This window comes from Ictalurus punctatus, chromosome 29, assembly GCF_001660625.3.
Source record: "Ictalurus punctatus breed USDA103 chromosome 29, Coco_2.0, whole genome shotgun sequence".
NCBI classification, from domain to species: Eukaryota; Metazoa; Chordata; class Actinopteri; order Siluriformes; family Ictaluridae; genus Ictalurus; species Ictalurus punctatus.
This window is the reverse complement of record NC_030444.2, coordinates 5,970,416-5,993,140: the sequence shown is the minus strand read 5'-3', so window position 1 is coordinate 5,993,140 and position 22,725 is coordinate 5,970,416. Positions and strand designations below refer to the sequence as shown.

Genomic DNA, 22,725 nt, shown 5'->3' with positions numbered 1-22,725 from the left:
CCAGAGTACTATATTTATTTAGTTTATTTTATTTTTATGGGTTGGTTAGGTGTTCACGGAAGAGGTGGGTCTTTAGCTGTTTTTTGAAGACTGAGGTTGGAAGTTCATTCCAGCACTGCGGAACAGTTAGTTTGAATGTTCTTGAAAGGGACCTTGAGCCACTACTACGTGTCGGTCGTTGATTGAATGCAGATTGCGTGAGGGAACATAAGCCTTCAGGAGAGAGTTGAGGTAGGAGGGTGCTGTTCCAGAAAAGGTCTTGTAGGTGAGCATCAAGGCCTTGAATTTGATGCGGGTGGCTACAGGAAGACAGTGGAGGGAGATGAAGAGGGGTGTGACATGGGTTCTCTTGGGCTGGTTGAAGACAAGGCGTGCTGCAACATTCTCAATCATTTGAAGCAGTTTGATGGAGCTGGCCGGGAGGCCCGAGAGTAGTGAGTTGCAGTAGTCCAGTTTTGAGACAACAAGAGCTTGGACTAGTATCTGTGTAGCCTGTTCGGTGAGGTAGGGTCTGATTTTCTTGATGTTGTACAGGATGAACCTACAGGACTGTGCAGTTGTTGACATGTGGTCTGTAAAGGTCAAGCTGTCATCGAGATTCACCCCAAGGTTCCTGGCCGTCCTGGTTGGCTTGAGTGTGGTTGAGCCGAGCTGTATTGTGAGGTTGTGGTTGAATGAGGGACAGGCTGGGATAAAGAGAAGCTCAGATTTTGCCAGGTTGAGCTTAAGGTGGTGTTCCCTCATCCAGACCGAGATGTCCGACAGGCAAGCAGAGATACGTGCAGAGATGGATGGATCGTCAGGCTGGAAGGACAAATAGAGCTGGGTGTCATCAGCATAGCAATGATATGAGAAGCCATGAGACTCAGTCACCTGCCCTAGAGATGTAGTGTAGATAGAAAAGAGCAGTGGACCCAGAACTGACCCCTGTGGAATGCCAGTTGTGAGTTGCTGAGTTTCAGAAATACCTCCCCTCCATGGTACCTTGAAGGATCTGTCTGAGAGATAGAATTCCACCCAGCACAGAACCGTTCAGTGATGCCCAGGCTGGAGAGAGTTGACAGGAGTATCTGATGGAGGACAGATGATCTAGAGGTTGCTCTTGCTAATCGTAAGGCTTTAGTTACGGAAAGCAGAGCAGTCTCCGTGGAGTGATTGCTCTTGAAGCCTTGGTGGTGCTTGGTGTCCAGGAGGTTGTTCTGTGTGAGGAAAATTGGAGAGTTGATTAAAAACGGCTCTTTCAAGAGTTTTGGAAAGAAAAGGGATGAGGGAAACAGGTCTGTAATTGTCAACCACAGCAGGGTTAATTGATTGTTTTTTTAAGCAGTGGGGTAACTCAAGCCTGCTTAAATGAGGTAGGGTATGTGCCAGTAGAGAGGGATGTGTTAAAGATGTGTGTGAGTGCAGGTAATAGTGTGGGAGAGATGGACTGAAGAAGGTGAGAAGGGTTGGGTCAAGAGGACAGTTTGTGGGATGGCTAGAGAGGAGGAGATTAGAGACATCAGTCTCTGGGAAGGGAGAGAAGTAAGTCAGTTGGGAGTTACATGGAGGAGCTGGTCTATGCATGTCTGGGGTTGAGAACTGGTTCCTGATTGATGTAAACTTGTTGGAAAAGAAAGTGGCATCTTCAGTGAGAGAGGTAGGGGAAGGGGGAGGAGGGGGACAGAGAAGAGAAGAAAAGGTTCTGGAGAGAGTGCGGGTGTTGGGAGAACTCCAAATCTTCTCTTGGTAGTATGTGGCTTTAGCAATGGAGATGCTATTGGAAAAAGAGGAGAGAAGTGTTTGGTAATTGGTTAGGTCAGTTGGATTGTTAGAGTTACGCCATTTCCTTTCAGATGCTCTTAGTTTGGTCCGGTTGTTACGCAGAGCTTCTGAGAGCCAAGGGCTAGAGGGTGATGTGCAAGCAAGTCTGGAGGTTAGGGGGCAGATGCTGTCAAGAGGAGATGTTAGGGTGGAACATAGCATGTCTGTTGTGGTGTTTAAGTCAAGTGAGGAGAAGTGGCTATCAGAGGGAAGTAAGGTTGTGACAACAGAGGCGAAATGTGAAGGGGGAAAAGGAGCAAAGATTGCCATGAAAAGAGGTAGAGGGTGGAGACAGTGAAGGGGGTAAGGGGAGAGAAATAGAGAACTGGAAAAAGAAATTGTCAGAGGTGTGGAGAGGAGTAATGAGAAAATTGTGTGTGTGGTGCAATTACATGTGAGGATGAGGTCGAGTTGTCTGCTGGCTTTGTGAGTTGCTGGTGTGGTGAACTGCTTGAGGTCAAATGTGGGAAGGTGAGCAAGAAAGTCAGCTGCATGTGGCTTGTCTAGATGAATGTTGAAGTCACCAAGGACCACAAGAGGAGTTCCGTCATCTGGGAGGGTGGACAGTAGTGTGTCAAATTCATTGATGAACTTCCCCAGTTGACCTGGAGAACGGTAAATAACGAAATGCATTTTGGCAGGGTCAGTGACTGTAATAGCATGAAATTCAAAGGAAGTGTAGGAGCAAGAGGGAGAAAGACAGGTAAATTTCCATGTTTTGGAGAGAAGCAATGGATAGGGTCTCAGTCAGAGCCAGCACACTGAGGTTGGAGTGGGTTGCAAAGGCAGGAATGAAATCTTCCTTGTTGACGGCAGATTGGCAGTTCCAAAGTCCAATAGAGAATGAGAGGGAATCGGCAGAGGCCACATTCAGAGAACGTAGGTTGTCAAAGTTGCGTACTTTTCTGGGAGTGTGCTGCTGTCTGCGGCTGTGGCAAATAACAGGGATAAACTGATGACACATGTTAGTGTTAGTACATGTGTAAACAGGTTACCTGCAAGAGGAATAAAGGGGGGGGTATACTTAGCAGCGTGAGTGGTGTCTTGTCGGTGTCCTTGCTCGGTGGACTCGCAGGTCTTTACACGAGCTCGCCACGACAAGGGCAGCTGCTTCTGCCTCAGCATTTCTTAATTCTTAAATACTGCGTTGCTTCTCAGCTGAGCACGCCTCTTTAATTAGCAAAACAAAGAGTAGTCGTGTGAACGAGCGACTCCCGACCGAAACCGAATTTGAATTCCGGAATTAGCTTTAATCTAGCAACGTGTAAACAGCTCGTAGCAACAAGGAAGCGCAGTTACAGCTTCTATCTGACAATCGGTGCTAAAACTAGTTTCAACTAAAAAATCCAGAAAGAAACACTTACCAGTTACTGTTCGCCTGGGTGAATAATCGCTTTTGCTGTAGCTAAAACTGGCAGACGCACTACTATAGTCCACAACAAGTGCTGAGCACGCCTCTTTAATTAGCAAAACAAAGAGTAGTCGTGTGAATGAGCGACTCCCGACTGAAACCGAATATCCATCCATCTTCTATCGCTTACTCCTTTTCAGGGTCACGGTGAACCTGGAGCCTATCCCAGGGAGCATCGGGCACAAGGCAAGGTACACCCTGGACAGGGTGCCAGTCCATCGCAGGGCACAATCACACTCACACACCCATTCATACCTGAAACCGAATATGAATACCTGAATTAGCTTTAATCTCGCAACGTGTAAACAGCTCATAGCAACAAGGAAGCGCAGTTACAGCTTCTATCTGACAATCGGTTCTAAAACTAGTTTCAACTAAAAAATCCAGAAAGAAACACTTACCAGTTATTGTTTGCCTGGGTGAATAATGACTTATTTTGCAACTAAACGCAATGCCATCAGCTTGATGCCTGTGCCTCTGTGGAATGCCCCAATTCTCTACCAGTTTGATGATGATTTGATGCTGACTCTGTATTTTAGAATTAAGCAACTGTTTTTCACTCGGCTGTTCTCTCTTTTGGGTGGGGCATTTCTATTACCATGCAGGATTTGAGTAAAGCTTGTGAGCACTACTGTGAAAGAGAGGGCTTGAGATCTTATCATATCACTGGATCAAAATGGGAATTGTACATTTGTACTCAGCCACTTTGTATTACTGTCTGCATTTTGTCTTCTGTTGAGATCCAGGCAGAGAAGAACATAAGATGCCATCCAGCAACACTAATTCCCCTAATTTTCTTCTATCTACTATCATTAATGTCTCTTTTCTATGCACAGGTCCCTTTTGTATGCAGATTAAGGTCCTTTTTGTATGCACAGTCTGAGCCTGGATTAGAAATAAAGACTAGGAGATGCACAGTACATTTCCACTACAATACTTGTAGAACTAGATAGATATCTAGGGTGCCAATACATCTAGAATTGGACAGATGGATAGCATGCCATTGCTTGTCGAATTAGATAGAGAGGTTGACAATACTTGTAGAGTTGGATAGATATATAGATAGAGTTGAGCAATTCCAGTGTTATGGACGTGACATTTACTGTCAACTTGAAATATAAATTCTCAGCGACTGTATTTATTATCAGTATATTGAACCATCTTTTTGATATTTTCCTATTTTCAGCTGAGTGAACATATGTGCAGGCCTGTTCTCTCTCTCTCTCTCTCTCTCTCTCTCTCTCTCTCTCTCTCTCTCTCTCTCTCTCTCTCTCTCTGGCACACTCACATTTATTCAAATACTAAGAACAATAACATTGTAGTGATCTGTAAATCCCCATGGTGCTCTTGTTGTTGTTGTTGTTGTTAGAATTTAATTTCTTGTATGTTACTGGAATAAATTAATTAATTACATTTCTGAAATGCTCCGATATACAGTAAGTTAGAAACTGATCGCAGTAATATCAGTCAGTTATCTAACAGCAGCATCTGGGTAAACAATGTACGCCGGTGCATACGTTTTAATATGAAGCGTCCATTAAGGTCATGTCCGTCCATCCATTCATCCAACCATCCTCTATACTGCTTAATCCTTTTCAGGGTCACGGGGAAACCTGGAGTCTATCCCAGGAAGCATCGGGCACAAGGTGGGGTACACCCTGGACAGGGGGCCAATCCATCGCAGGCACAATCACTTACACATTCACCATGCATGTCTTTGGACTGGGGGAGGAAAAAGGAGCAAACCCCCACAACACAGGGAGAACATGCAAACTCTGCACAGTGTTTCAGGGCCACGGTGGGAATCGAACCCCCGACCCTGGAGGTGTGAGGCGAACGTGCTAACCACTAAGACTAAGCCACCGTGCGCCCACGGTCATGTCCATAACACATTTATTATGGTTGTTCAGAGCAAAGAAGGGAGATGAGTTGTTGGTCATAATTAGCATGGACATAGTTTAGCTTTGTGCAGAAAGTTTTAAGTTATTTGTATTAGTAATTATTATATGATATAAACTTGATCTTGAAAACGTTACGGACGTGTCACAGCACTGAAACGTCATGACGTCCTAAATATAGTCCTTATCAATTCAAAAGGCATTGCTCTTATGACAAGTGAGTGTATTTATTTCTCAGATATTTGTCCATCTTTCTGCAAAATACTTGTTAATATAAAGTTTTAAAAAATAATTTTTTGAACCCTCTTTTGAAAACATGAAATATGGCTGGTTGAAAATGTTTTTTTAGTATTAGTGCATACCTCATATGTGGTGGATAAACATGGTAATTTCTGCATTAATGCAGTAAAATACAGACCTCGATGGACAACTTAAAAACGGTTTTGTTCTTTTGTTAAGAATTTTATTTTTTAAAGTTAAGGTTGACATTTGCATGGAATTAGCATTGATTGGCAATTGGTTGGCTTTGTCAAGCCAACATAATTAATTATCAGTAAGTGTGATTACGTCTATAAAAGTAGAACTTTTTGGCTGTTTACTGTTCTGGAGCATTCGGGTGTGTGTCTACATCATGCCAAGAAGAGAGGACATCAGCCATGACCTCAGAGAAACAATTCTTGCTGCTCATCAATCTGGGAAGAGCTATAAAAGCCATCTTCAATCAGTTTAAAATTCACCATTCTACAGTTAGAAGGATTGTTTTCGAATGGAGAGCCTTCAAGACAATTGCCAGTCTTCCCAGCTCTGGGCATCCCAGCAAATTCAGTCCAAGGTCAGACTGTTTAAGGCTCAGAGATATAAAGAAAAACCCAAGAGCTTCATCATGTGACCTACAGGCATCTGTAAGCACATTAAATGTTTTTGTGCATTGACGGCACAATCAGGAAAAGACTGAACAAGTATGGCTTTCATTAAAGGGTGACTAGGAAAAAGCCGCCTCCTCTCCAAAAATGGTGTGGTAGCATGACTGGTGTGTGCAAAGTTCCATCTGAACAAACCACAAAAATTCTGTAACAGTATCCTTCGGTCTGATGAGACCTAAGTAGGGATGTTTAGTTATCATGCACAGTGCCATGCTTGGCAAAAACACATCACCACAAACACCTCATACCAACTGTCAAGCATGGTGGTGGAGCGGTGATGATTTATGCTTGTTTTGTAGCCACACCACCTGGGAAACTTTAGTCATTGAGACAACAATGAACTCCTCTGTACACAAGCATATTCTTGAGACAAATGTGAGGCCATTTGTCCAGCAGCTTAAACTGGGCCGAAATTGGCTCATGCAACAGGACAATGAACCCAAGTACACCAGCAAATTGACATCTGATTGTCTGAAGGAAAAAAAGCAAGGTGTTTGAATGGCCAACACAAATCAAAATCCAGACCTCAACCCCCATTGAGATGCTGTGGCAGGATCTTAAGAGAGCTGTGCATAAACAAATTAACTCTAACTCAAACATCAATAAACTGAAACAATGTTGTAAAGAATAGTGGGACATTATTTCTCTGAAATGATGTGGGAGACCAATAAACTCCAGTAAATGTTTACTTCAACTTGTTGTCGCTAAATGTCATTCTACATGTTACTATTTATAGGCTGTACTTATTTTTTCCCACCTGGTCTCTGTTTACTTTCTGTTTCCGATGACTGCATGTTTTGGGAAAAACATCAACATAAACACCAGGTTTGCAATTTTCTCTTTAGTTGAAAGGTGAGATCCCAATGAGGGGTATGGTACCAGTCACTTCCCATCATTGTTCCTTATCTAGCTTATGATCTGACAGGCACCATGCCCTCTGTATTTGTGACTCAGTCTGTCTCTGTATAGACACATGTACAGTGCCCTCCACTAATATTGGCACCCTTGGTAAATATGAACAAAGAAAGCTGTGAAAAATAGTCTTTATTGTTTAACCTTTTGATCTTTTGTTTAAAAACTTCACAAAAATACTCTGCTCTCATGGATATCAAACAATTGCAAACAAAAGACAGGTTTAGAAAAAAATCTTTGTTAAATATTGGTGTGCAACTATTATTGGCATCCTTTTAGTCAATACTTTGTGCCACCTCCCTTTGTCAAGATAACAGCTCTCAGTCTTTTCCTATAAAGCCTGATGAGGTTGGAGAATACATGGCAAGGAATCTGAGACCATTCCTCCATACAGAATCTCTCCAGATCCTTCAGATTTCGAGGTCCATGCAGGTGGACTCCTATTCAGTTCACCTCACATGTTTTCTATTGGTCTCAAGTCAAGGGACTGGGATGGCCATGGGAAGACCTTGATTTTGTGGTCAGTAAACCATTTTTGTGTTGATTTTTTGATGTGTTTTGGATCATTGTCCTGCTGGAAGATACAACCATGACCAATTTTTAGCTTTCTGGAAGAGGCACTCAGGTTTTCATTTAATATCTGTTGATATTTTATAGAGTCCATGATGCCATGTATCCTAGTAAAATGTCCAGGTCCTCTGGCTGAAAAGCAGCCCCAAAACTTTAAAGAGCTACCACCATATTTAAATGTGAGCATGAGGTACTTTTCCATATAGTTACCTCTCTGTGTGCACCAAAACCACTTCTGGTGTTTATTGCCAAAAAGCTCTATTTTGGTTTCATCTGACCATAGAACCTGATCCTATTTGAAGTTCCAGTAATGTGTGGCAAAATGAAGACACTTAAGTTTGTTTTTGGATGAGAGTAGAAGCTTTTTTCTTGAGACTCTTCCAAACAACTTGTTGTGATGTAGGTGACTTCGGATTGTAAGTTTGGAGACTTTCTTACCCCAAGACGCAACTAACTTCCAAGAGAACCATGTCACACCCCTCTTCAACTCCCTCCACTGGCTTCCTGTAGCTGCCCGCATCAAGTTCAAGGCCTTGATGCTCACCTACAAGACCTTGTCAGGAACAGCACCTTCCTACCTAAACTCTCTCCTGAAGGCCTACGTTCCCTCTCGCAATCTGCGATCGATTAGCGACCGACATTTAGCAGTTCCAACTCAGCGTGGCGCAAGGTCCCTTTCCAAAACCTTCACACTAACTGTTCCTCAGTGGTGGAATGCACTTCCAATCTCAATCCGGACCACAGAATCTCTCACCATCTTCAAAAAACAACTAAAGACCCACCTCTTCTATGAACACCTAACAAACTCATAATAAAAAAAAAAAATAAAATAAAAAAATTGCACTTACACCTCTATTCTGCACTTTGCTTCTTCTGGAATTCAATTAATAGATCTCGTATGGTAGCACTTCTTGTATTGTTCTCTGCTTGATATCGCTTTGCTTGTATCTTTCTCATTTGTAAGTCGCTTTGGATAAAAGCGTCTGCTAAGTGAATAAATGTAAATGTATGTAACTTCTGCAGTTCTCCATCTGTGATCCTTGGAGATGTTTTGGCCACTCAAACAGTCCTCTTCACAGTGTGTTGAGACAATATAGACACGTGTCCAATTCCAGGTTGATTCATAACATTTCCAGTTGACTGGAACTTCTTAACTACTGCCCAGATGGTGGAAATGGGCATTTTCAATGCTATTTTCTTATAGCCACTTTCCATTTTAGGAAGCTCAACAACCTTTTGCCACACATCACAGCCATATTCCTTGGTCTTATCCATTGTTATGGATGACTAAGGGAATTTGGCCTATGTCTTACCTCATATTTATACCCCTGTGAAACAGGAAGTCATGGTTGACTTCCTTTTCCTATCCACCCAAGTGTACTAAAAAATTTAAAATATCAATGGCAATATACTTCAAATATATTTTTACCATATGAATTCGTAGGGATGCCAATAATTGTTGCACACCTATATTTGACAGATTTTTTTTTATAAACCTGTGGTGTTTGCAATTGTTTGATATATACGAGAGCAGAGTATTTTTGTGAATATTTTTTTTAAACAAAATATCAAAAGGTTAAACAATAAAGACAATTTTTCAAAACCTTCTTTGCTCATATTTAGGGGTGCCAATATTAGTTGGGGGCACTGTACATACATGCCTCTCAGATTTATTCTTTCAGTCATCTGTGAATATATGCATATGGGGACAAAGCACTCTGAATAACTTTGTACAGTATTAGAACTTGAACCTGATATAGCCTACATGTTCACTAATACATTTCCCTTTCTTTGTCTGTCTGTCTGTCTGTCTGTCTGTCTGTCTGTCTCTCTCTCTCTCTCTCTCTCTCTCTCTCTCTCTCTCTCTCTCTCTCTCTCTCTCTCTCTCTCTCTCTCTCTCTCTCTCTCTCTCTCTCTCTCTCGATCTATCTCTCGATCTATCTCTCGATCTATCTCTCGATCTATCTCCCAAACACACACAGATGGTGTGGTGGCACTGTCTTTCTCCATCAGCTCCCTGACCTTGATCGGCATGCTGGCAGTGATCACATACACAGTAAGTTTGTTGAGCCAACTTCTGAGCCAGTACAAAGCTGATTTGCACACACGTTAAAATACTTTCTGCACCTTTTAAAGTGTTAAAAACGAAAGGATGTGAGTGGATTGTATAAATTGTATAAAGTACTTATTGTATAAATCTTTTTTTTGCTCTCAGGAACATATGTGGCAGTTTAATTGAAATACATAAGAACATCCTTGTATATGTGTGCTGTGAACTGGGCTGAGCACAAAGAAATTCATAGAAAATAACGATGCGGCAGCCCTTGGTTTGTGGGATTTTATTACTGTCACTGCCTTTACGCTCACTCTAAGATCTTTGTCTTTTTCTTGATGAAAACACTGCCCTTCCACCAATTACCAATACGGTCCTATTCATGCCATGCCTGCGACAAATGATTTATCACACTGGGTGACATGTTATTATATGTGATCAACCTAATGGAATCTTAAGTAATAGGCTCCTTATGGAGTTTCATATTTGTCCAGGCCTGGTTAATGTATCATCTCACTTTGCACCAATGTGGCCATTTTTCTTGATTCAAACATTTGTCTGAAATGTAAACTCTATATAACATTGTTGTAGCTGAAAGTAAATGCAAGAGCTTTTAAAAATATTTACACTTGTAGAGCTGATCACAGTTGTGCAACTTTACAACTCATGTAAATGCTTTTGTACCATCTGCAAAGTTTATATAAGTCCTGAAATAAAGGCTGTATTTCTGCACACAGCAGGCACACATTAAATATAAACTATGTATACTCTAAACTTTTTGCCAGTGTATGTGTATGTATATATATATATATATATATATATATATATATATATATATATATATATATATATATATATATATATATATATATATATATATATATATATATAACACGCATCCACACACACACACACAAATAAAGTCATGGCCAAAAGTTTGCGATCACCAACAATTTCATGCAATTTTTCTCAGTTAATTAGGTTTAGCTCTGTTTGGGCTAGCTTGTGCTTATTCCACCAAATATTGCGTGGTAGTCATAGCGTCTGTTGAAAGTTGTGAAGAATCCCTATGAACCCTGTGATCTCCAGTTATTGGAAACGTTTGGTTGCAGTTATTGCTGCTAAAGGTGGCACAACCAGATTTTAAGTTTAAGGGGGCTGTTAGTTTTTCACATTTGTGATGGATGTTGGATAACCTTTTTTGCTTCAATAAGTAAATAAATAAATAAATAAATAAATAAACTAGGTGTTTATTCAGGTTGCCTTTGTTTTATGTTGTATTTCATTTGAAGATCTAAAACTATTTGTGTGTGAGACACAAAAACTGAAGAAATCAGCAAGTACTTTTTCACAGCACTGTATACCATATGCTAGAATGTAGCCCCTGGCATCCACATCTCACCTGTCTATCCATTTCAGAAGGATTTCAAGTTTTTTGGCTGATTGACAGTTCATTAACTACCTGATATAACGATGGTCATTTACCTACTGTAAATCAAGATTCGATTCAATTCAGTTTTATTTGTATAGTGCTTTTAACAATGAACATTGTCCCAAAGCAGCTTTGCAGAAATGTATAAATCCAGGAAATAGATTTTAAATATAGGAATTTATCCTTAATGAGCATGCCAGAGGTGACCGTGGCAAAAAAAATTCCCTGAGATGATATGAGGAAGAAACCTTGAGAGGAACTAGACTCAAAAGGGAACCCATCCTCATCTGGGTGACACCAGGTAGTGCAATGATAAATAAATCCCTTCTATAAATGGTCAAATAGTGCAGTTGTATAACCATGTAGTCTGTTTTGTTGAAGTTATCCACTGTTCACTGAGATGTGAGTGTAAAACTGTTTGTGCAATTATAGTCCTAAGCCATCATAGCATAACTGTTCAGTGATCTTCAGGCTGTATCATGTGGGGCCATCCTCAGCAGTAGCAAGTGACTTCCAATTGATGAGAACTCCAACCAGAAGTAGGGCATCAGGATGGATCGGGTAGGTCCGGGGCGCAAAAGGGGTCAGGATCACTGGTATCTCTATATAATTGATAATGATCAGTCAAATAAGACCTTAGCCAGGAGAGGGCCGTTCCCTTAATGCCAACAAAATTTTCTAGTCTATCAAGGTGAATAATATAATCAATGGTATCAAAAGCTGCACTAAGGTCAAGCAACACAAGCAAGGAGAGACAACCCTGATCAGACGCCAGTATTAGGTCATTCAAGATCAAGAACAATGTAATTTATTTACTACAAAAATAAGAATAATTCAGTTTGGATATTTATTTGTATATCACAAGTATATTTGAGATAATATTTACTTCCTCAAAAACTTCCATTTATAGATTCTTTCTCATCCTGTTCCGTTGTATGACATCTTTGGTCTGTTTTTGCAGTCAGCAAATAACACCTAGCTTTGCTTAGGCATTCCTCATTTTTTATTAGAAAATTAAAGGTGAAATAAGGAATAGGGTGTGTGTCACATACTCTGGTTTTAAGTGCCTTATAATAACTGGGAAGATAAGGACATAAGTGTGCGTGTACCTCAGGTCTTCTTATGCCTCTACTATTATTGATTTTCAGTGCAGGAATATTGATGATGGTTCCTATTTTAATTTAAGTTCATAAATCTAATATGCTGGCTTCCTGCAGACTCCTGACCCAAGGGTCTTTTGTACAGACAACGAGTCGTATCTTCATTTGTGGAGGTTCAAATGCCTATTGATGCTCACTAGAGTGCTAAATAACATCTGATTTATGGCATTTATATATGTGCACCAGTTGAGCCTTTCATTTAGATTTTCTTGCCTTTCATTTTGTTTGGTCATTTTCCGTTTTTTGTCCAGTGACTGTGAAAAGTGTGCTCGCTTTTACAGCTCCTCTCCATTTTGATTGCTGTTACATGGGGCAAGATTTATCTGCAAGTTGCTTTTCACAGATATAGTTGGAATCTGTACTTAAAATGGTTCTCAAGATGGGTCTGTCCTCATAAAAGTAAACAAGTTTGTCTTACTCTTTTTCTGTTACTGTCATCCTCATGTTCTCACAATTTGTAATTCTACTAACATAACTAATATACACATTTTTGTTTGCTGTACCACTTTATACACCATAAAGCTCTATTATATCTGTTAAAAAAAAGCAAATCCAGAAATGTTAGTGTCCATGGTGCAGCTTTGGGCTGAAGAGAAGCTGAGGGTTGTGCAGCCTTTCTGTCATGCCCGTAAGTAGTGTCTAATTGCTTTTCAACGCTCTTTTGGCCAGGCGTACGGCATGTCTGTGTTACCCCTGAACCTGATCAAAGGCACGCACAGGGTCCTCTACGAACGCCTGGAGAACACAGAAGACATGGGGGAGGTTGAGCAACAGATAGAGAAGCTCAAAGCCAAGGTGTGTGAACAGCTATGTGTTGGTGTCTGTAGGTGGAAGGCAAAGTGGTAAACACAATGCTGAGGTTGTCGTTCTTCCTCTCTTATCTTATTCACAAGTCAATCAAGTTTGCATTACTGGCATGACTAAAAACAGATTATAACTTAGGTGGCAGACATTAACCTGTCTATCTCTGTGCAGTGTGAGGATGGAAGGCCACTCTCTTTGAGAGACCGGAGGAACCTGCAGGAGCTGGAGGCTAAGCATTTGATGCTGCGCCGCCGAGGCCATCTCCTCGAGAATGCTGATAAGAACTGCTGCACTAAAGTGAGCAAGGTCCTCCATCCCTTTAAGGTTTGTAAATAGTGATTTCTTCTTTTCTTAGTGTTCCTTTAACTGTAACTGATCCTCTGCTTATGTGAGTGTTGAAGTCGTGAAAGTAAATGAGCCTACTACATAATGCATTGGTGTAGCAATATCTTTTTTAATGAAGCCTATACTGTCTATATTGTAAGCCGTATCGCACACATTAACAGTTTAAAGTTAAAACTTATTGTTGTGGAATGTCTGCGAGACTACTCAGTACCATTTAACTTACAGCCATGATAAAAAGTCATTCTATAACCAGCATCTCCTTTTCTCTCTCCGTGTTTTTCAAAAAGTGCAGTTTGGAATGAAAAAAAAAAAAAAAAGATGACTTTGCTGGGAAACTTTGCATAGCGCTGTAACTATTACAAAGCACTGACACCCGGGTCTCGTTCTATAAATGTTAATTAAAATATCTCCACAAAAACTTCACCACATCAATGATTGTTTTTCATTGTTAAAGAACAGCAGCACATTTTTAAAAAAATCTGTTGATTATTAGTCTTTGATTATGTGGAGCAACCAAAATACAAGTCCCAAGGAATTATCTGTTACTATAGAAACAGTAGGGTATTAGAACGAATGCATTAATATAAACTGTATCATTCATGTTATTTGTATAGTGATTTTAACAATGGACATTTGTCCCAAAGCAGCTTTACGGAAATATGTAAAGTATAAAATATAAAAAAAATTATAACAGGAAAAGTTCCGAAAAAGTGAAACAACAGGTTGCGGATGGTCTGATAAGTAGAGTCAGGGCTTTTTACTCAAGGGAAGATCCGAGTCGCATCACAACTGGAAGAGGCAATGCCTCAATTAGAATAAAAAATAAAAAGTAAAAAACGGTTCCTTTTGGATACCCTGAAAAATTTGCACAGGAAGTTTTTGGCTGAAGAGCAGAGCTTCATCTCTTACTCTTCTGTAAGTTCAGACCTGAGTGATAAGGACATGTGCATGTGTAAGATGCATGAGAATCTGGGTTTTCGTGTGCAGAAGCTACACTACTTGAAAGTAATCAGCACCATCAATCTGGATGACCTTTTGAAAGAGATCTAACGTGACACAGAATATATGAAGTGCATGTATGGAGAATGTTCTGAGTGCAATGACCTCTCTTGCCCAGTCTCTACAGAGTACAATCCAGAGAATAAAGTGTCTTATATCCAGAGGGTAGTTGTGGATAAGCAGCACAAGAATGACCCCAATGGCAAAACATCTAAAATCACAATCAAAAAAGAGTTCCAGACCACTCAAGAAGAACTGTTGCAACAGCTATACCTGCTGCTGCACAGGTATAAGAGACACACTTTTAACATTAACAAATAGTTTAATCACTATAGGGCATTGAGACACAGCTTAAAAGCACATGAATGCTTAATTCATGTTGACTTTTCTGAAAATTACCTCTGCAAGTAATCTCTATCTTCTTCGATTCGATTCAATTCAATTCAATTGTAGTTCGCTGTGACAAACTACAAGCACATAGCACATTCCTTCAGAAATCTCGGTCTGACACACACACAAGCTATGCGCACTCACGGACATACACACGCACACGAGTCCGGATACACATTCCTGTTGCTCAGCATTCATTCTCATTACACAATGTTTGTTCTTGTTATTAAATTGTTTTTCTCTCAAAAAAAAAAATAAAATAAAGTTGAACCACTGATTTTCTCAATTGTGTTATGCCCATCATTTATCCAATAGTTTAATTAATTACATGATAAATTATAAATTTGAGGTTTGGGTCTCCTTTAAAATGAAAAGCGGCTCGGGTTTTTTTTTTTTTTTAAATACACGTTGTGTGCATATATAGTGATTTTTTGTGACAAATATCTTTTTTTTTTTTAACGTGCAACCAACCATTTTTTTTTAAATAAATTCTTTTGTGATAGGAAAATAAAGGAATTAGTTGATGTTCACTTTTAAACATGTTTTTTAAAAGACATGAATTTTGGTAACAGGACTGAGAAAAATGCATCCATCTCCCACTTTGAAACCTTGTAAAAAAAAAATTAAATAACTTACCTGAGATATAATGACAGTATACATTTTGAACAGTGAATTGTGTGTTATTAGATTCAGTGTTGAAAAAAGATTTAAAAAAAAATAACTTTTTTATATTTGCATGAGTTACATGCAAATGTCACTCATTCGGTGGAATGGCTCATTCATTCAAATATTTTATATATGTGTATATATATAGATATAGATATAGATATAGTTTTTTGTTTTTTTTTTATTCTCAGCTAGCCCAGCACGCCTAATTGTCGCCTAATTGTCTCAAGCCTTACGCTCCCTCCTTTTTTTCTGATTCTCTTTCTTTCCTTTTTTTAAGTCTCACTCACAAATATGGAAACAAAAAGGCATAGAAATATTTTTTTTATGTGCATACATGAAGGACTATAATATTGAACTTCTATAAATGTGTAAAAAATTATAATTTCAAAACGGAACAAAACACTCGCATACAAATTATTAACTTCTAAAGTAACTACAGTACATAATAATAAGGGCAGATTTAATTACCACATTCACTCAGACTGCAATTCAGGCATATTCAAGCTGTTTTTCATGAGACCTACTTGCCAGTTTTTTTAGTTGTGCTTTTCCCTCCAACCCCCACAAACAAATACAAACTTGTCAATATTGTAGCATGTACAGTGCCTTCCACTAATATTGGCACCCTTGGTAAATATAAGCAAAGAAGGCTGTGAAAAATTGCCTATTTTTTAACCTTTTGTTAAGAAAAAATCACAAAAATTCTCTGCTCTCATGGATATCAAACAATTGCAAACAGGTTCATATATATATATATATATATATATATATATATATATATATATATATATATATATATATATATATATATATATATATATATAAAAACCTGTTTGCAATTGTTTGATATATATATATATATATATATATATATATATATATATATATATACAGTATCTCACAAAAGTGAGTACACCCCTCACATTTTTGTAAATATTTGATTAAATCTTTTCATGTGACAACAGTGAAGAAATGACACTTTGCTACAATGTAAAGTAGTGAGTGTACAGCTTGTATAACAGTGTAAATTTGCTGTCCCCTCAAAATAACTCAACACACAGCCATTAATGTCTAAACCTCTGGCAACCTCTGGTACATCCCAAAGTGTCAATATTTTGTGTGGCCACCATTATTTTCCAGCACTGCCTTAACCTTCTTGGGCATGGAGTTCACCAGAGCTTCACAGGTTGCCACTGGAGTCCTCTTCCACTCCTCCATGACGACATCACAGAGCTGGTGGATGTTAGAGGCCTTGTGCTCCTCCACCTACCATTTGAGGATGCCCCACAGATGCTCAATAGGGTTTAGGTCTGGAGATATGCTTGGTCAGTCCATTACCTTCACCCTCAGCTTCTTTAGCAAGGCAGTGGTCGTCTTGGAGGTGTGTTTGGGGTCGTTATCATGCTGGAATACTGCCCTGCGGCCCAGTCTCCAAAGGGATATCACAGTACATGTTGGCATTCATGGTTCCCTCAATGAGCTGTAGCTCCCCAGTGCCGGCAGCACTCATGTAGCCCCCAGACCATGACACTCCCACCACCATACTTGACTGTAGGCAAGACACACTTGTCTTAGTACTCCTCACCTGGTTGCCACCACACATGACTGACACCATCTGAACCAAATAAGTTTATCTTGGTCTCATCAGACCACAGGACATGGTTCCAGTAATCCATGTCCTTCGTCTGCTTGTCTTCAGCAAACTGTTTGCGGGATTTCTTGTGCATCATCTTTAGAAGAGGTTTCCATCTGGGACGACAGCCATGCAGACCAATTTGATGCAGTGTGCAGCATATGGTCTGAGCACTGACAGGCTGACCCCCCACCCCTTCAACCTCTGCAGCAATGCTGGCAGCACTCATACGTCTATTTCCCAAAGACAGCCTCTGGACATGACGCTGAGCACGTGTACTCAACTTCTTTGGTCGACTATGGCGAGGCCTGTCCTGAGTGGAACCTTCTGTTAAACCGCTGTATGGTCTTGGCAACCATGCTGCAGCTCAGTGTCAGGGTCTTGGCAACCATGCTGCAGCTCAGTGTCAGGGTCTTGGCAATCTTCTTATAGCCTAGGCCATCTTTATGTAGAGCAACAATTCTTTTTTTCAGATCCTCAGAGTTCTTTGCCATGAGGTGCCGTGTTGAACTTTACGGTGACCAGTATGAGGGAGTGTGAGAGTGATGACACCAAATTTAACACACCTGCTCCCCATTCACACCTGAGACCTTGTAACACTAACAAGTCACATGACACCGGGGAGGGAAAATGGCTAATTGGGCCCAATTTGGACATTTTCACTTAGGGGTGTACTCACTTTTGTTGCCAGCGGTTTAGACATTAATGGCTGTGTGTTGAGTTATTTTGAGGGGACAGCAAATTTACACTGTTACACAAGCTGTACACTGACTACTTTACATTGTAGCAAAGTGTCATTTCTTCAGTGTTGTCACATGAAAAGATATAATCAAATATTTACAAAAATGTGAGGGGTGTACTCACTTCTGTGAGATACTGTGTGTGTGTGTGTGTATATATATATATATATATATATATATATATATATATATATATATATATATATATATATATATATATATATATATATATATATATATATAAAATATACGTGTGCAACAATTATTGGCACCCTTTTAGTTAAAACTTTGTGCTACCTCCCTTTACCAAGATAACAGGTCTGATTCTTCTCCTATAATACCTGATGAGGTTGGAGACTACATGACAAGGGATCTGAGACCATTTCTCCATGCAGAATCTCTCCAGATCCTTCAAATTTCGAGGTCCATGCCGGTGGACTCTCCTCTTCAGGTCACGCCACAGGCTTTCTATGGGTTTTAAGTCAAGGGACTGGGATGGCCATGGCAGGACCTTGATTTTGTGGTCAGTAAACCATTTTTGTGTTGATTTTGATGTATGTTTTGGATCATTGTCCTGCTGGAAGATCCAACCATTTTAAGCTTTCTGGCAGATGCAGTCAGGTTTTCGTTTAATATTGGTTGATATTTTATAGAGTCCATGATGGCATGTATCCTAAAAAAATGTCTAGGTCCTCTGGCAGAAAAACAGCCCCAAAACTTTAAAGAGCCACCACCATATTTAACCGTGGTCATGAGGTACTTTTCCATATGACTACATTTCTGTGTGAGCCAAAACCACCTCTGATGTTTATTGCCAAAAAGCTCTATTTTGGTTTCATCTGACCATAGAAATCGATCCTATTTGAAGTTCCAGTAGTTTCTGGCAAATTGAAGACGCTTGAGTTTGTTTTTGGATGAGAGTAGAGACTTTTTTCTTGAAACCCTTCCAAACAACTTGTGGTGATGTAGGTGACTTAGGATTGTAGATTTGGAGACTTTCTTACTCCAAGGCGCAACTTACTTCTGCAGTTTTCCAGCTGTGATCCTGGGAGATTTTTTGTCCACTCGAACCATCTTCAAAGTGCGTTGAGACAATATAGACACCTGTCCAATTCCAGGTTGATTCATAATGGTTCTAGTTGACTGGAACTTCTTAATTATTGCCCTGATTGTTGAAATGGGCATTTTCCATGCTTGTGCTATTTTCTTTTAGCCATTTCACATTTTGTGAAGCTCAACAACCTTTTGCTGCACATCACAGCTATATTCTTTGATCTTACATATTGTTATGAATGATTAAGGGAATTTGGCCTATGTGTTACCTCATATTTATACCCCTGTGAAACAGGAAGTCATGGTTGAAAAATTTCCTTTTCCTAGTCACCCAGGTGTACTCAAAAATAAAAAGTTAAATATCATTGTGCATATATTTCATATATATTTTTCTCATATGAATTCATAGGGGTGCCAATAAAATATTTTTTTTGGATAAACCGGTGTTTGATATTGTTTGATATCCATGAGAGCAGAGTATTTTTGTGAATCTTTTAACAAAATGTCAAATGGTTAAACAATAAAGACAATTTTTCACAGCCTTCTTTGCTCATATTTACCAAAGGTGCCAATATTATTAGAGGGCGCTGTAGGTATAATACTTAGTGTGCACTGTATGGTTTGAGACATAGTCTAGAATTTTACCTAAATGTGTGTACTCGCAGCCATGAGATCAATGTGCTTGTTATGAAGTTTTCTTCAAGTAGCTTGTAGTAGCATTTTTCTGCCCCCAGAAAAGATTAAATTCCAGATTTTTTTCATCATACTGATTATTTATGAATCCATTTATTTATCTATTTATCCATTAACTTGGACATTCCCTTAATTGATCATTCATTTGTGAATATCTTTTTTTATTCATTTAGATTGACTACAGCTATGGAGTGATGCAGATAATCAATATTTTGCTTTACATGTACTCTAGTTCTTATGGATTTATCAGAAGCTGACTTCTGAGGTAAACATAATTATAGATCCAGAGTTATAGACACTGTAAACACACTTCAGAACTGCAGCTGAGTGGTGCAGCAGAATAGTATTCACCCTATCATCATGAGATTGTGAGTTTGTCCATCCATGGCTGGGTATCAAGGGAACAAAATTGGCCATGATCTTGGTGGGTGGGATAGCATACTCTCTCTCCTCTGTCAATCACAGCAACACTTGCTCCTATATGCAGAAGAGGGCAAATTGTGCTTTACTCAGTGTGTGTTATGCTGCCCTGTGATACAGCATAAGCAGTAGATATAAAAGATGTGGTTGGCTGGCTTCACCTGTCTTGGAGGAAGCAGATGTTAGCCTTCGCTCTGCTCACTTGGTAGTTGTGAGTGATAGGGGAGAGCTGGATTGTGGGAATTGGCATGTGAGCAAATTATGGAGAAAATGTTTGTGTTTAGGGGATCATTAGTTAATTATCCTTTACCTCTGTGTGGTAGTATATTCTCAAACATGAACAATTAAACCCTTGAAAATTTTAAGACATGGCGATGCTGCTGTAGACTGAAGAGTTCCCACTTCACATCAGAACTAGAAGGACAACATGAATTCCTGCTCAGAGCCAGGATTTTTACATTTTACATTTACATTTTACATCCTCGAAGGGAAAAGAATGTTAGATAGGGCATGCTCAAAATGCACCAATTCATAGTCTTAGATTGCTTTAAGTTACAGTAACTGTCAAACAGAGTTTAAGATAAAAAAAAATAATTTTAATTTAAAGTAAAAAATGAAATAAAATGATGTGCTTCTTTGGGAAAAAAAAAGCATAACATAGATTATATTTTTATACATAGTGTATTTTATTCATAGGTGCACAAAACACTGCTTCAAGTGTTTATTTTTTTCTACTTTGTATTAACGCTAAGTCCCAAGATCTGTTTTCTTGCTGAAGTTTGAAGTTTTAACCATAATCCAGCTTGTCTCAGATCAACATAAATGTATGGTTTGCACTAGCTTTTACAGGTGTAAATAGGAGCGTAATACAGAGTTGTGTATTTCTTATCCCATGCAGATATTATAGAATGTAGACCACAGTAAGGCCTTCATAGAAATATGCATGCCATTCAGAAGAGGCTATATATCTGATGACTCAAGTCAGCTGACCTCTATTTCTGACTAACTCTTCTGTCTGTCTCCTATTCCTTGTCCCTCTTTCGGTTTCTTTCTTTCTTTCTTTCCTTGTTTTTCTTTTTCTATACATGTCTGTGTGTCTGCCCTTTCTCAACCTCATACAGTCAGTCTTTAAGAATGTCCTGCCCTGCATGGTTATTTGTAATTTTACAGTGTGCACATGCTCTAACTTTTCCTCCTTGTTTTTGCATGTCATACTAGAGGCCATTTAAACAACCGCCCTATCTGCATTTCCCTGCAAAGCTAACACCGAGGTTGCTCCAGAGCGACATTGCTATATGGTTGAGCATTAAAAATAATATAATCTGAAAGTTGAACTGAATGTCTTTGTCACTAAGATTCTCTCTGTATTTTCTTGTCTCTGCCCTCAGATTTTGCTTGGCGTTTTATTCATCCTGGTGGCACTCCTCTTCTTCGTGTCCCTGTTCATTTCCAAGTAAGCAATATCATCTTAAGCTAATATTACAAGCTCCACTAAAGGTTCACCCCTTCACCCCAAAATACTTGTCTGTATTTAGTTGGATTGCAGACTAAAAGACATGAAGGTTGATCAGTGGAGCTTATTGATTTGTCACATTTACCTGTAAGATCCTTAATTTAATATCTGAAACCTTTTTCAGATGTACCCATGGAAAACAATGGCCTGCTGTGGTTATTTATTCTCAAGTAAATTTTTTGTTTAGTCTTCACATTGTAGCCTTTAAATTAAAAGTGAAATGTTTTGTGCTTATATTATTGCAGTCTGGACAAAGCCCTGTATTCATCTGGGATGAGCACTGGCCTTATTGTCTTTGGAACAAACCTAACAAACCCGTTAAATGAGCTGCTGCTGGCATTACAACCGGTGAGGGGCTGCTTTATTAGTTATTAGCTAAGTTGTCCACTATATACACAATACTAATAGCGAAGCATTAGAAAAAACAATAGTATCTAATCCTGGATCAGTGTAATTACTTGTCCTTTTATCATAAGTACCTAAAGTACTGGAATTGCAAGGCCAGTTCTTTTGTTTTTGTTATACATTTGCTATACTATAAGACATTTGGATGAATGAGATGATAGTTCAGGATTTCACCTTTCATTGCCTGACAGAATTCCCCATTCCCCACAGAATCTATAGAGGCCAGTTTCATGATTTTAGGACAAACCATTCAGAAGTTACAAGCAAAAATATGCTTTTTTCATATCTCATGAACACTAGGTGGCAGTGTGAAAGAACTGTCACAGTGCTGTGTTTAGGGGCAGCTTTTTCTCAGGACTATCACTAAATTGAAGTCCTTCTTGTCAAGGAGGGACTTGGAAATTGTGATTCACACCCTTATCACATCAAGGCTTGACTATTGCAATGCGGAGGTGTTTTGCAAAAGTATGTTTTTCAATAAACTTCACAATTAGGGAATTTTTTTTGCCAACCAATGCACGTGGTATCATTGTTTTCAGTATGATCAATGAAATCTAACCAGACTGATTTCATGACAATAAGATAAGGAAGTAAAATTTATTAGCATATAAAAAATTTTTCTTATGTTTTCTTTTTTAACACAAAGGGGGAGGGGGTGCTGCCCACAATTTTTAGTACCTTCAGGACATCAGAATGATGGCAGATACAGAGTTTCATAGTGATACTATACGTTTGTAAAATACAGCATCTTAACTCAAAATGGCCGACATAGTAAAATTGTGTATCATTCGACTCTGTATGCCTCACTCGGTATGCCTTCCATGATTTTAGGATAAATTATACAGAAGCTATAAGCAAAAATAAATAAAAAGTCATATCTCGTGACCAGTAGGTATCAC

At 39.2% G+C, this 22,725-nt stretch overlaps 1 protein-coding gene across 1 annotated transcript in view; it reads left to right on the top strand.

Annotated features, from left to right (window-relative positions):
- lmbrd1 (LMBR1 domain containing 1) overlaps positions 1-22,725 on the top strand; it is a 76,695-nt gene that overhangs the window by 31,012 nt on the left and 22,958 nt on the right. Inside the window, exons 7-11 of the mRNA XM_017461639.3 lie at positions 9,500-9,573; positions 12,832-12,957; positions 13,138-13,290; positions 21,297-21,361; positions 21,667-21,769. Coding sequence (XP_017317128.1) covers positions 9,500-9,573; positions 12,832-12,957; positions 13,138-13,290; positions 21,297-21,361; positions 21,667-21,769 — 521 coding nt within the window. The remainder of the gene's footprint in view (positions 1-9,499; positions 9,574-12,831; positions 12,958-13,137; positions 13,291-21,296; positions 21,362-21,666; positions 21,770-22,725) is intronic.